Source organism: Lissotriton helveticus, chromosome 9, assembly GCF_964261635.1.
Source record: "Lissotriton helveticus chromosome 9, aLisHel1.1, whole genome shotgun sequence".
NCBI lineage: Eukaryota > Metazoa > Chordata > Amphibia > Caudata > Salamandridae > Lissotriton > Lissotriton helveticus.
This window is the reverse complement of record NC_136070.1, coordinates 732391158-732405526: the sequence shown is the minus strand read 5'-3', so window position 1 is coordinate 732405526 and position 14369 is coordinate 732391158. Positions and strand designations below refer to the sequence as shown.

The 14369-nt window shown below is 43.7% G+C and overlaps 1 protein-coding gene across 2 annotated transcripts in view; it reads left to right on the top strand.

The window, feature by feature from the left end:
• The window catches only part of RCE1 (Ras converting CAAX endopeptidase 1), a 207763-nt gene that overhangs the window by 92790 nt on the left and 100604 nt on the right, over positions 1 to 14369 (top strand). For both annotated transcript variants that reach the window (XM_078660861.1, XM_078660862.1), the window contains exons 4-6: positions 310 to 388; positions 4117 to 4284; positions 8162 to 8233. In XM_078660861.1, the coding sequence (XP_078516987.1) occupies positions 310 to 388; positions 4117 to 4284; positions 8162 to 8233 (319 nt within the window). The remainder of the gene's footprint in view (positions 1 to 309; positions 389 to 4116; positions 4285 to 8161; positions 8234 to 14369) is intronic.

Here is a 14369-nt window from a genome sequence, read left to right as displayed (position 1 = left end):
TGTAACTGGGGTTAGAGGCCCACTACAATATATTGAGGGTATAGAGGTCCTTAACTAATCATAGGAGCTCCCTATGGTAAAGACAGGTAATGGAAGTGGTCTAAGCCTAGGTAGATGTACAGCTTTTGTGGAAATGGGGTAGTGACCACAAGTTATCAGGACATAATAGACCGTTCAGATTTTCAGTTAATTGGATATTAGTTTGCAGTCTTCCAGTAAGAAAACCTATTGTTCACAATCATGTCTCACTGAGTCAGTTTTCGAGTTACATAAAGATGTACAGCAAATCTTTCTTTGTTCATTTGGCAGATTTTGTTCCTCGGTCCTCTGATCCAGTTGGCCTTCGATTGCCCCTGGGATTTCATTGACGGACTCAAGGTTGGTTTGGGTAAGTGCTTGATTGCATTACTGAAGTCTCTGACGTGTGCTGTATGGCCTATCCCTCATGAATGCCTGATGAATTTGTTGCTTGGTCTGTCTCTTGTGTAGTTCCTATACACAGTACTAGTGGATGTGCGCCCCTTTTCATTAATTTAAGCAACATGTAAATGTACATATAAATCCATACTTGCAGACTATAAGAAAAGGTTGGAGGCTGAGAAGATCCATTATTACACATTACAAATAGAAAATGCTGGTAATTCTAGTAAATAACAGTTTCAGACCATACAGAATTTGACTACGGTCTCAAAAGACGACTCTTCTAATTATAACTAAGATTTTTGCAATACGCTTGCTCATTCTTTTAAAATCAAGGTGGATCATATCTATGATTTGTTTGCCAAATCTAAGTTAAACGCTAATCTTGAAAAACAGGAATCTACCATTGCAGCGTCACTTTTAGAATTCACCCCTACATCTCCAACTCAAATAGCTACACTACTTTCAGTCGCCAAATCAGGATCTCCAAATGACCCCTGCTCCCCCAGAATCCTACAAAATATCAGCCAATACATCATCCCACATCTGTCTAGGATATTTAATCAGATGCTCTCGCGAGGACTTTTTCCCACTACTTGTAAACAGGCCTGTATCCTGCCTCTTATTAAAAAACCTAACTTGAGCACAATTGAACCTGTTAACTATCGTCCGATCATGAGACTCCTACTTCCAGCGAAAATTATAGAGAAAATAATAAATGTTGAACTCTCCACCTTTATCTCAATCAAATCTTAGACCATAGTCAGTTCGGCTTCAGAGCAAATCCTAGCACAGAGACCCCCCTGCTAAAAACTATGGCAAGAAATTCGCACTACACTAGATGGCGGAGGGTCGGCAGCTCTTTATTCAGCTCAATATATGCGCAGCATTTGATACGGTGGACCATGGTCCAACGTCTAAAAGCCATAGGGATAGGAGGAAATGCCCTCTCCCTTTTTAACATCGTTTTTATCAGACAGATCCAAATTGGTACCTCTGGGCAATTTTAAATCAGAACCTTTTGTCTTGCCCTGTGGGGTTCCTCAGAGCTCCTTGTTGAGCCCAACACATTTTTTAACATATATGTTTCCAAACTTGCACCTCTGATAAGATGTTTTAACCGGATTCCCACTGCCTATACCGACGATACCCAGCTGGTAATTTCGACAGTGGATAAGGATGTCAACCACTCCCTTAAATTACATGATTGTATGATCACACTGAGCAGCTGGATGAGTAGGCACTGCTTGAAGCTGAACTCAAGCAAAACTGAGGTGGTTTTGTTTGGAAACCTCTTCCCACCTTGGTCTCCGGCTTAGTGGCCAGACACCCTGGGTCTCCCTCCTATATCAGTAGTTAAAGCCAAGAATCTTGGTGGCATTATAGACGAGAAACTTAACTTCAAGTCCCAGGTCTCCAAGGTTGTGTCTTCTTCGTACTTCATCATCAAAATCTTTAGAAAAATTCTCCCATTCATTCCTAAAAACACCAGAAAGACAGTTGTGACCTCTCTAGTTTTATCTAAACTAGATTATTGTAATGATCTATATGTCAACCTCTAATCCAGCCAACTGAGAAGGCTGCAGGCAGTACAAAATGCCGCCACTAGACTGGTCCTGGATGCTCCTAAATTTCAGTCTATTAGGACAGGTATCCAGGACCTGCATTGGCTGCCTGTTTGTCAGCGTGTTAAATTTAAGGCACTCGGCATCACCCACAAGGCACTTCACAGAGAAGGTCTGAAACTTCTCTGGGACATTATCAGTTGGTACTCCCCAAATAGACCCCTGCGATCAGCAAATGACAATCTGATGATCACTACTAGAATCAAAAAGACGAACTGGGGTGGTAGGAGTTTTAGGCACAATACCATCAAACGGTGGAACTCCATCCCACCACATCTCAGGAGGATTCCCACCCTTCTTAAGTTTAGAAAACAACTCAAGACGTGGCTTTTAGAAACTAGCTTTCCTGGCGTAGTATGCTGAACCTAAAGTGCCAAGACACCAACGGGTATAAGTGCGCTATATAAGTTGCAATAACATAGCCTAAATCCTCAAAACAAATCAAGAATGCCAACTCCTTCCCTCTTCAAAGAGAATGTACGGTGTGTAGCACATGGATAATTGAGTTGTGCATCCCTTGCACTGCTTACATGCAAAACATCTGATTCTGGCCATGCAAATGTGCTGCTTCCCCCTCTTCCTATCTGGCCTGTTTCTACTCATCTTAGAGGCTCCTGCTGCTACTGTGTCCGCACTATACAAATCGTTTTTAACATTGCATGGCATAAGAGCTGTGAAAATGACACTCTTATCCAATGAGAGATTCCTGTGACATCAGAATCTGATTTTTGGAATAGGGTTAGCATGCAGAGTTCTTGTCCTGCGCAAGTTATCAGTAGGGAGTGGAATAGTCAATAGAGGCAAGAAAACTGAGGTTAACGATAGCATATGTTTCCTTACCGGGTTTTCCGATGAATCATTTTAATTAAATGTGTATAATTGTAGGTAAGTTGAAAATGTGACTGTCAATTGTATTTTTCCTTTAGATTGTTCATTGGTGGTGCATTCTTTTGAGTTGCTTATCTGCTAGGTTTTTGCACTCACCCTAACAACTGTGTGATCATATGTATTAGAGACCTATTGTTGCTTTTTATGTGTGTTGAAAAAAACACATTGGGCCTAATTATGATGACGTGGGACAAACATCGATGGCACGTTAGTGTCGGTCCCACCAACATATATGTCTGCGGTCAGCCGGCCGCATTACAATGCATCGTTCGAAGGGACCGTCCACTGCACTTCCGACAGGCTCAAGGAGTCCATCGGAAAGCACCATAATCCCCTAATAACGGCGGAGCCAGGCTTCGCTCCACTATTGGGTTTATGATGGCACTTTCTGACAGCCTTTTCATGTCGACCTTTCTGACATGGAAAGGCTGTTGGAAAATGTTGTTGGTGGCCCTTAGCAGGGTCCCATTCCCCCCAGGCCCATCACTGTGGGGCCTGGGGGGCCGCTCCCGCACAACCTTCCATTGTAGAATGGATGTTTCTGACCGCCATATGGGCTGTTGCATCCTATTTGTACGGTCTGAACCGCAAACCTGGGGTAAGGTGGTTCCAGACTGATAGTGTCAGGCAGAAGCAAGTCCGTCCGACATCGTAATCAGCCCCGTTGTTGGGAAGAAGAGCAATAGCTCGCCACAATGAAACATGTTGGATATTTGTTAACAAAGCAACCCAATTGTTTAAGAATTTACGGAATGGAAATGGAAATCTTTACTGACTATATATGGGAAATTTGCAGATAGTTACAATGTTTGACAATGTTCATGTGAGTTATTTGGGGTGTGGCAATGATGGCTAATTATTTTAGAGAAGGCTATATCCTCTAGTACTGTTTGTTTACAAATATGTTAACCTTGAGTTGTTTCGGGTCAGTATGGTCTGGCCGTCACCCTGCTTCCTTCCACAACTGGCAATAGAGCATGGATCTGACTTTTTTACCTTCTTTCTCCTAAGACCACATAATATTCTATCTGCTTTTCATTGATATTCAGTTCTCATTTGCTATTCATGTTTTGTTATTGTTAAAACACATTTTCCCAATTTAAGATAATTGAACAAAAAAGAAGACCTTATGTAGTCTGCAGTTATCTAGTTTCATGTTTTATCTGCCTTTCTCTTGGTGTAGACCCCCGGTTTTGGATCCTGTGCTTAACAGACATGCGTTGGCTCCGTAACCAAGTCATTGCACCACTGACAGAAGAGCTGGTGTTTCGTGCCTGCATGCTGCCGATGCTGGTTCCATGCACTGGCCTCAGTACAGCCATAGTCACCTGTCCGCTGTTCTTTGGAATTGGTAAGTGAAATGTAGAATCCTGTGAGCGATTCATTCAGAATTAAATCCTCAGGGGAGAGTTTGTTTAATCTAACTTTCAGCTGTTCAGTACCTCTGTCGTAACATTTGTCCAGATCCTGTAGAAGTTAGTGACTAGTGTCTTACCTTTCCTAAGGGCAGTATGGTCGAACAGCCAAGACTGGGAGTTGATACTGCATGACATCAACTAATATTACTCAATATTCGTCACTGCCCCCTCAGAGCTATATCATTATTGAGTTGATATGTGGTCAGTTTCCTAACCTGAAACTTGGATACTTGGGCTCTTTTATTGATTTTGATAACAGACCATAAACTGTTTGACTGGGGCAAAGCAAACTCTCCATGTACCTAAAAATCACAGTGCTTGAAATATAATCAATATTTTGTGTGAGAACCCTGCTTAATGTCCATGATTTCAGTGGGGCCCTCAATTGATATACCATGCTCCATTTCTCTTGAGCCAGGGTTGCATTCTATAAATAACAAAACATATATCCATATTTAAAAATGTTTATCTTACTTTACAGCAGCAAAAATGTGTAGCAGAAAATGAAGATGCTTATAAAAGCAAAAAGTATTTTAGCACACATATGTCACAAAATAGGGAGCAAATTTCAGAATGTCTTGATGAATTTCAGATGAAAAACTGATTTCTCAGCTTTCCTCAGAAGCGTTTGCCCATAGTCGGCATAACATGGCTTTGTTTGCTGTTCCCCAGTAGACTGCCACAATCATGTATCATGCATGCTCTGATATTTCTGCCATTTCCATAGTTTCTCAGGGGCCCTGGATTTAAGTGGTTAACAACGTATTAGGCTTGTGCTGAAGCATCAGAGAATTTGCTAAAAAGATAGTGTTCTAAACATCCAAGAACCCATCACCCGAAGGTCAACTGGTTTTCCACCCCACAACAAAATGATTATTTTTATGGCATCAAAATGCATAAATGAAAATCCAAAGTTCTAATGTGTAGATAATGGGGAATACGGAGCCAGTGAGGGGGCACAAGAAAAAGTTCAACAAGAGACTGGTATTTACTGCTCATACTGTCTTCCAAAATCAAAATTCAGATTGGTTGCATTTGTGTTAATGTATTATCTCCGGAATCCAAGCCATGCAGAGGTGGTTTTATCAAGTTTGGAATCGAAGCAACCAATGTCAGCTAATGGAACTTTACTTCGCTGCTATGTCAATGGGGAAATCCTCTTATTTGGAAAGTGGGTCAAATATAAACCCACAAAGTTAAGCTTGTGGTCGAGTAGCAGCCGCATATTTAAAGAGAGGGTCAGTAGACATGTAGGAAAGAAATGGATTGTACCTCTTCCTATGAGTAGGTTATTGCTATCTTGTCAGTCTCCCCAAAACCTCAAAGTGCAACAGAGCCTATTTCTTTTCTGAATTAGAAACAACATTTGGTAGAGCTTGTTTAGTGTGCTTGAGCTTAAAGGCCACTGGATATGGAAAATGACAGAGCATACCAGGAAACCAAAAAGTGTTTGATAGCGTGCAGTGTGTGTTATTGTATTGCTTCCAACTGTTGAGCCATCTTGGCGATTCTTGTCAAGGTACAAACAATTTTGATGGATGGCAGCCATCGGTGTTGATGGCCGTTCACCTAATTTTACAAAGGTTTTTGTTTTTGAAAAACAAAATCCTAAGGTGGGAATTTGTTATTGGAAAAAATTGCTCAAACTTTAAAACTTCCCAAACCTATAGAGGTTTTGGGGGTGGGAAACATTTATTTATTTGTGACTTCCAGAAAAAAGGGAACTCGCACCATCTAACTTGAATAAGGTGGACAGTGTAATTCCCTTCCTCAGATGGACCGTACTCTGGTGGTCCAGCAGAGGAGGCTTTTGGATGACAGAGCCTATAGGGGCATTTCAGCTGACAGTCTGCCCAGCTCTAAACGAGGCAGACAAGTTGTCATTTTGGCAGACAGGGTACTTTATCGCATTTGCGATGGAGTACTCTCTCCACCAAACTCTAAATCTGCCATGAAACTGCTACGGGTTAAGCACAGTATCTTAGTAACTAAGTGTTCTTTATTTGTGGCTCATTATGTCAAGGAACCCAAATTTCTTTTTTTGATATAGCTGCCTTGGTTGAAGTGAAGGGGTAATGATTTACTTTGAATAAGGCGGTTGGTGGTATAGATTAAAAGGCCCATTTGGTTTGAATGGTCTCTTCTGTGTAAAATCTCCAATAACTAGGAAAATCGAGATATGGAGAAAGACTTATGTTGTGTTACCTGTGTTTTGTGTGAGAGACCACATGCAAGGTGAATCATGTTAAAAGAGGCACATTGCCTGCGGTGCCTCTGCAGGTTACCTTTATTCTCTGGACGGGTCACCTTGAGTGGCCTTCATGCCTAACACTGTACTTGTGATATAGCTTAGCAAACATGGCATTGTGTTATTGACTATGTCTTGCTGTACCTGCATTTCTAACCACCACCTCCTAGCCTTATCGTTGCCTGCTCAACTTTGCAACTGGTAGAGTAATGTTTCTAAATATAGTGTCAACGGTTTCTTATTGGAGTGCACAAACAGTGGTGGCCATGAGTTGCCTTTGGTAGATAAAAATAATCTTATTGTGTTTGCTTTGGTCGCCTTAAGTTGGCAGGGTATACCCAGACATGGGTCACTTGCTCACTTTGCCACTGGATTCAGGCTAGCCTGGCTGATAAGAGGTGTTACCCTGAAACCGGTCCCAGGATGCTTGTTTCCGGTCCAAGGAAGACCTGACTTGGCAGTTCAGACTGGACTGTTCTTCTGACGAACAGAGTCAAGACTGATTTGCATATGGCTGGGTCTAAACTGGGGTGGCGAAGTGAACAAAAGAACAATGATGGGTTCAACCCAATTCGAATAGTGACTTGGGTTTGCTTTGTTCACCCTACGTTGGCAGGGTATGACCAGACGTGGGTCCCTAGCTCACTTTGCCACTGGAGTCAAGCTAGCCAGGCTGATGAGGGGTGTTACCCCGAAACTGATCCTAGGATGCGTGTTTCCCGTCCAGGTGATTAGCATATGGCTGGGTCTGAACTGGAGGTGGTGCAGTGAGCAAAAGAACAATGATAGATTCAACACAGATTTAATAGTGACTGGGGGTGAGTGTCTGAAAAGTTTCAGGCTACGTCCATCATCTTATTGTGTTTGCCGTGATAAAAATAACCACCATGTATGCTGACCATTAACCACTGCTTACCCAGAACCCCAAGAAAAATCTTTGCTCAAGGCTAAAAAACCGAATGACGTTCTGGAGTTTTGAACATGTGAAATGAGCGCTGGGAGATCTTGGATGGTAGCCATGCACTCTACAAGCATGTTTGAATCGAATCTGCTCTATTAACCCATTGAAATGTTTTCCTAAGTTCCGTTTGCACTTGTGCTCAGGGGACACTTTCCATCCAGAAAGGAAGGGAAGGGTGTTCTGCATGTTAATCAAAGCCATTGGTTCACATCCATGATCTGTGTTAGGGGTTTCACAGGTGGTCACTCCTGTGTAGATGCATACACAAGCTGGATGAAGATCGCCTTCACCAACGCCCACAATGCACTGAGAATACAGTGCAGGATAGCCTCTCTAGATGTGTCTGGTTAGCATTTTCTGTTGCTGAGCTGATGGCTGCTGTTAAGGAATTGTGGGCTTCTGAAAGAGTGGTGTCTGCATCTCTTTTTGTGGCCCTTTGCAGAAATTGTTGCATCTGGTTTGTAGCCCTCTCAGTTTTATGCCAAAGATGAGTGTAAGTGATGCATGATCTTTCCATGATTTATAATTGTATACCTCACACCTTTGTTCATGTTACTTGAAGAAGAGGTGACATATTTGTGCCTTGTTGATTGTATTTCAGCTCACTTCCACCACGTTATTGAGCTGCTGAGGTTCCGCCAGGGTACAGTGGTCAGCATTTTCCTCTCAGCAGGTAAGCAAAGATACAGCTGAGATATCTGTACGATTACAAAAAAGGCTGAGCTCTCCAACTGCAATTAGCTCTCCTGTGTGCCTCCCAGCCTACTAAATTGGAACCTTCTGCATGCTTGAATTAATATATGTGTGCTAAAATTGTCTAGTTAAGCCGCAGATGTGTGTATTTTCAGCATTCAACCCACTCCAATCCACACCACTCACCCCAATCCACTCCATTCTACCACAATCCAATCATCCCCACACCCCAATCTGTCCCACTCCAATCTAAAACAATCAGCCCCACTCCAATCTTCCGCACTTACTCTGATCTGCCCCGCTCTGATCTGCCCCGCTCTGATCTGCCCCGCTCTGATCTGCCCCGCTCTGATCTGCCCCGCTCTGATCTGCCCCGCTCTGATCTGCCCCGCTCTGATCTGCCCCGCTCTGATCTGCCCCGCTCTGATCTGCCCCGCTCTGATCTACCCCGCTCTGATCTACCCCGCTCTGATCTACCCCGCTCTGATCTACCCCGCTCTGATCTGCCCCGCTCTGATCTACCCCGCTCTGATCTACCCCGCTCTGATCTACCCCGCTCTGATCTACCCCGCTCTGATCTACCCCGCTCTGATCTACCCTGCTCTGATCTACCCCGCTCTGATCTACCCCGCTCTGATCTACCCCGCTCCGCTCTGATCCGCTCCACTCTGATGCGCCCCACTCCAATCCAGCAAACCCCAATCCACCCACTCCATCCCAATTCCCGTACTTCAATGCACTACAATCCACCCCACTCCAAGCCACCCCACACCAATGCAATCCAACCAAATTGAATCTACCCCACCCCAATCTGATCCACCTCACCCAAATCCAATTCACCCACTCCCTCCCCAATCTACCCCACTCCAATGCACTGCACTCCAATCAACCACACTCGAATCCAAAACAATCTGCCCTACTCCAATCAAAAACAATCTGTCCTACTCCAATCAAAAACAATCAATCCCACTCCAATTTGCCCCACTTAAATCGAAAACAATCTGTCCCACTCCAATCAAAAAATAATCCGCCCCACTCCAGTCCGCCCCACTCCAGTCCGCCCCACTCCAGTCCGCCCCACTCCAGTCCGCCCCTCTCCAGTCCGCCCCTCTCCAGTCCGCCCCTCTCCAGTCCGCCCCTCTCCAGTCCGCCCCACTCCAGTCCGCCCCACTCCAATCTGCCCCACTTCAATTTGTCCCACTGTAATCCACTCCACCTCACCACAATCTACCCATTCAATCTCAATTCACCCAACCCCAATCCACCCCAGACCAATCTGCCCCCCACCATTCCAGATCAACTCGCCCAATGTTTTGTCAAGTGTATCCAAACTTGCTATGCTAAAGGCAACTGTCTTAACCGCCCTGACCGCATTCCACTGGTAAAAAGGGGGCCACTTTGGCCTTACTTGGCAACGTCCCCATAGCTGACATAAATAAAGCAGCTACTTGGTCCACTCCACACACGTTTTCCAGACACTACTGTGTGGACACTTTAGCACGTCAACAAGTAAATATTGGCCAAGCTGTGCTATGAATTCTTTTTCAGTCCTCTGCAACATCCACTGGCTAAGCCATCCCTTAGGGGAGTACTGCTGTAAAGTCTATGCAGAGCATGGTTATCTACAGCTATACATGCCACAAACTGAATATGTTTCTTACCCTTTAAGCATCTGTTTATGGCATGCAGAGCTGTAGATTCACATGCACCCACACTCCTCCTCAGAAGCCTCTTCTTGTTACCAATAATCTTTCTCTTTATCCTTCTGTATGTTTAGCTATCTTTTCTTTCCTATGCTCCATCTTCTTCCTCACCCGCAGTACGAAAAACAATCTTAACAATGAAGCTGATGGCCATGTGCTATACCAGTCATAGTAGGAGTCACTATACTTTGTGACCTGAAATACTTTTTCGAAGAAAAACAAGTTGCACACATCCAAGCCCAACATAAGATAGGAGGAGCATGCAGAGCATGTGAATCTACAGCACTACATGCCATAAATAGATACTTACAGGGTAACATATTCTTTCTTAATCCAAATACACTATGGGAGTTCCTTCTGTTTTGTGGCCTCGTTTAATCATGGCCTCCGTAGTTCCTGCTCTGTCCAGTTGAACACACTTTTAAGAGAGTGTTCAGCAGTTTCTTCAAATGAATGAATACTCTGCTGCAGTAGGATTTCTAATAATCCCTCAATTCTACTCTGCGCTACCACCACCTTCCAGTGGAAAATTCCAAAAGCACCTTGTAGTACACCTCCCTGTGCTAAGCAATTATACTGGTGTCCCTGGTGCCACTATTCATTCTGATTGCTCTTGCCTTCCTGATTGTACCGCCTCCTCCCACCACTTTCCAATCACTTGCTGTAGACTATGGTTCCACCCAGGAACCGCAGCTGATCATTGCTCAGCACCTCTGTCCTGAAGACTGAGAGTCGACAATGCCTTAGTTTCGGAAAATGTCTCCACTTCTGCCTTCTAGAGATTGCTCCTGCTTGGTTTGTCCTCCTTGTCTCACAGCTTCCGAACTGTTCCTGCACTCCGCAGAGTATTCCCTGCAAATTTCGGAGGTCTATGACCAGATTAAGTTAATTGTATGGAACATTGCAGGGTTACGCCTAAAATTGACCGACCATGATAGGATTGAGCACATATATGATTTGATATGTTTACAAGAGACATGGGAAACAGGCCCTATCCATTTAGGTGGTTATCATTCATTCATTCATTTATTCATTCATTCATTCCACCCACCCATCAAAATCAGGTCGCGCGAGGGTGTATTTTAACTTCGATGAAAAACACCCTTAGACTTGAAGTTTCATCCGCCCGGAGTGATTCCCCCTATTACAATATATTACATCTTAAAGGTCCTGGAGGCAATACTGTGTTTTTAATTAATTATTAGAATAATAATTTTGTGGGTGTAATGACAAAGGTCGTTGACTCACTTGAGGAGAAAATTAACGCACTATTCAATGATCTTAAGAAGACGCCTATCATCTTATGGTTGGCTGATTTTAACGTGCATAGTTGTTGTTTTCTAACCAAATCGATATGTGGATTTATCGATAAGGTAGGAAAGGCTATTCCCCACTTCACCAATAACCTTCATGGCGACACACTTAATAGACTCTTTATCATCAAAGATCCAAGAAATAATTAATCGTATTGCCACAAGCACAGGCATGTTACAAAAAACCTTTGGTAATAATTCCCAGGGTTCAACCTTTGAATATTTGGTAGCATCTGTACCCCTTAAAAGTTCTATTCTTTACATCAAAATCAATTTTTCAAATTTTAGTGATCATGCGGCTATATCCTGTCAACTGGCCTGGGAAGGAATTCATGCCAAGCAGATAAGGCACATTAAACCCCACATAAAAAGAAAAAATAGGATTGTCCTTAAGTGGGGTAAGATTAATAAGGAGAAAATTGTCCCCTTGGTTGTTCCAAATAGACACAATGAAATTATGACCGGTCTTGACATGAATTTCGACCCATTTAGTGTGGTGACAGCATTTGGGACAATATTGGAGGAAGTAAAGAACAATTTAACAAAACATGGCCCAGGTGCTAACTCCCCAGCCCCTAGGTGGTTCGATCAAACCTGCACTAGATCCTTCTCATATTTACATAAGACTCTTAGGACCAACCCAAGAGATGTGGATTTTTGGATGGTAATTGATGCTCCTTTCTTGAAAGCACCCTCAGACCCTAACCTAGATACTCATGGAGATGAAGAACTTGAGTGGCTTATTTCTCTAGAATATTTGGCCCTAAAAGTGAGGGAAGACATCCCCCCCCCCCCCCCCCCACCCAAAGATATATGAAACACAACGACCATCCTTATTTTGAATCATCTTGAGGTTAGGGAAGCTCTTTTGCAGTGCACTAGTAAAAAGGCCCCCGGGCCGGACTATATTCCAATAGATTTTTTTCTCCGAGCACCTGGATCTTTGGGTCCCGGTTTTGACCAATGTCTTTAATGTAGTTGCCAGTGTCGGCCCACTAGATTCTTGGTCAAAATCCATCAATATCCCCATTTATAACAAGCATTGGCATAGCCAATAGTTCTCGCCTTTGGGACCTTATAAGAGTTTAGCCAGAGATATTGACTTTGCCTATGTTTTTAAGCTGTGCTGTACATCAGTTTGCAGGATGCTGAAAGGTTATAATAAAGAAGTGTCCAAGCATTTTTGTTACCTTATATATGACCAAGAAAGCATTATGTACAAGTGTAAGACCATATTAAAAAAGTATTACCCATAAATAATGTGTTGATTGAATTTTGTCCTTTGAATGCTGGCAACTTGTTTCTGCGTGTGCCAATGCTTGCTCGTTATGGATTCTTTTGTTATGGGGGCATATATAACAGGAGGCTGAAGCTTGGGAAATTGTACCTGTGTAACAGTTAGTGAGATAGTGAGTTAGTCAGTGAGAGAGAGAGAAAGTTATTTAGTGAGTGGAAGAGTGAGTTAGTGAGTTAGTTAGAGAGTTAGTTAGTGCATGTAGGGGAGAACTTGGTTGGAAGGATGTCTTTGCTGCATGGTCTGCCGGGGGGGGGGGGGGGGGGGGGGAATTAGGTTTACATTGCAGGGCATCCATGATGCAAGCTGCTGCAGTATTAACTTGGAAGCAAAGATTAAACTTGTGAGGAGGCCACATGGAACCCAGCAGGAATACATGTACATTAAAGCCATCCAAGATACCAGCTATTTGTGGAAGAGTCATAGTTTGGGTTTTGAAGCATCAGTCTAAGAGATGGCTGCCTGACCGCTGTGTATTGGAAGCATTATCTTGTCATTTGGCGCATTTTTATGTTTTTAGCGGGTTTTCGTGGTTGTCTGAAAGGTGAAGTATGTAGCATGGCTTTCCGATGTCCCATTACAAGTTCCTACACTAGTACTGCTTCTGCGTGTCCAGGCGGGTAGGAGAGACCTTCCAGTCTGCTCTGATGACAGCCAGCCATCAGCAATTGGGGCCACAGAGAGAATTATAAGTCTGATCATTGTCAGTAGTGCCCAATCAGGTGGTTTCTGAAGCTTTTCCCTGCAACACACCTTGGTCCTCTGTCTGTTGCCCACTGCACACTGCACTTTGACCAAATATTTTGCTCAGGCTTGAAGTTCACAGGCTTTGTGTAGCCAGGAAATCAGGCTGGTTGTTTATACTTATTTTGAGGAAATGCCAGGTCTTTGCTACCCTTCTGAACTTCAGCTGGTATTCCACGCTTTGCGTATTTGGTGGCAGTTGGTTCAAAAGCTGTGTAGTCTGCACTGAACACTGCTCTTCAGCCAATGTTGTTCTTATAGCGGGGATTATTGCACTTTGCCTGCCCTAGTCTTGAGTGGAGTGTTTTATTGTGGGCAGCTCTGCGGAATTCAGCTTGCAGGTTAGGGACTGACATCACTAAGCTCTCCTTGTCACTTCTGAGATGTGACTCTCGTCAGCGTCCTTGTCAGCTTTGAGATACCAGCTCCAGGATCTGCCCTCAATGATGGCCTGTGAGCACATCTCAACAAACGCCCCTGCCCCTCCCCCGAATAATGAATGTTGGTGACCGGAAAGGAACCAGGGCATGCACGTGAGCCACAACAGTGCCAACTTCCAGGCGGTGAAGCCTGCTTTCCCCCTAGGCAATGAGACGCCTACGTTCACCTACATCGTGAACTCTGAATGTTCATAAGGAAACAGGTGCCCTCTTACTAACCAGCACTTTAATGTGAATAATAAAAAAAATACTAACAGTTTGTGTGAGATTCTTTCAGAGCGAAGACATCATGAAACCTGTCCTTCTTGGAACAAACCATCCCCCTTTAAACAATAGATAATGGAAGTAGACGGCTATTAAAAGCAATGGGATGGGGCCATGCTGAGATTCTTGTACAGTGCTGGCATTCTGCCAGCATCTAAACCTATATTTTTAACTGCACATTGGGGATTGGGGTGCAGCCCCATTTAACAGGCCTCTTCGGGGGGGGGGCAGTGTCACTCAATCATATGGTATCGGTTTTGGAGGACAGTCAAATATGCAAATGAGTGTCCAAAATGGTAGTATATATATTTAAGATCCACTGGAATAGTTTACGATTCTCTCGCTATTCCCCGGGTCC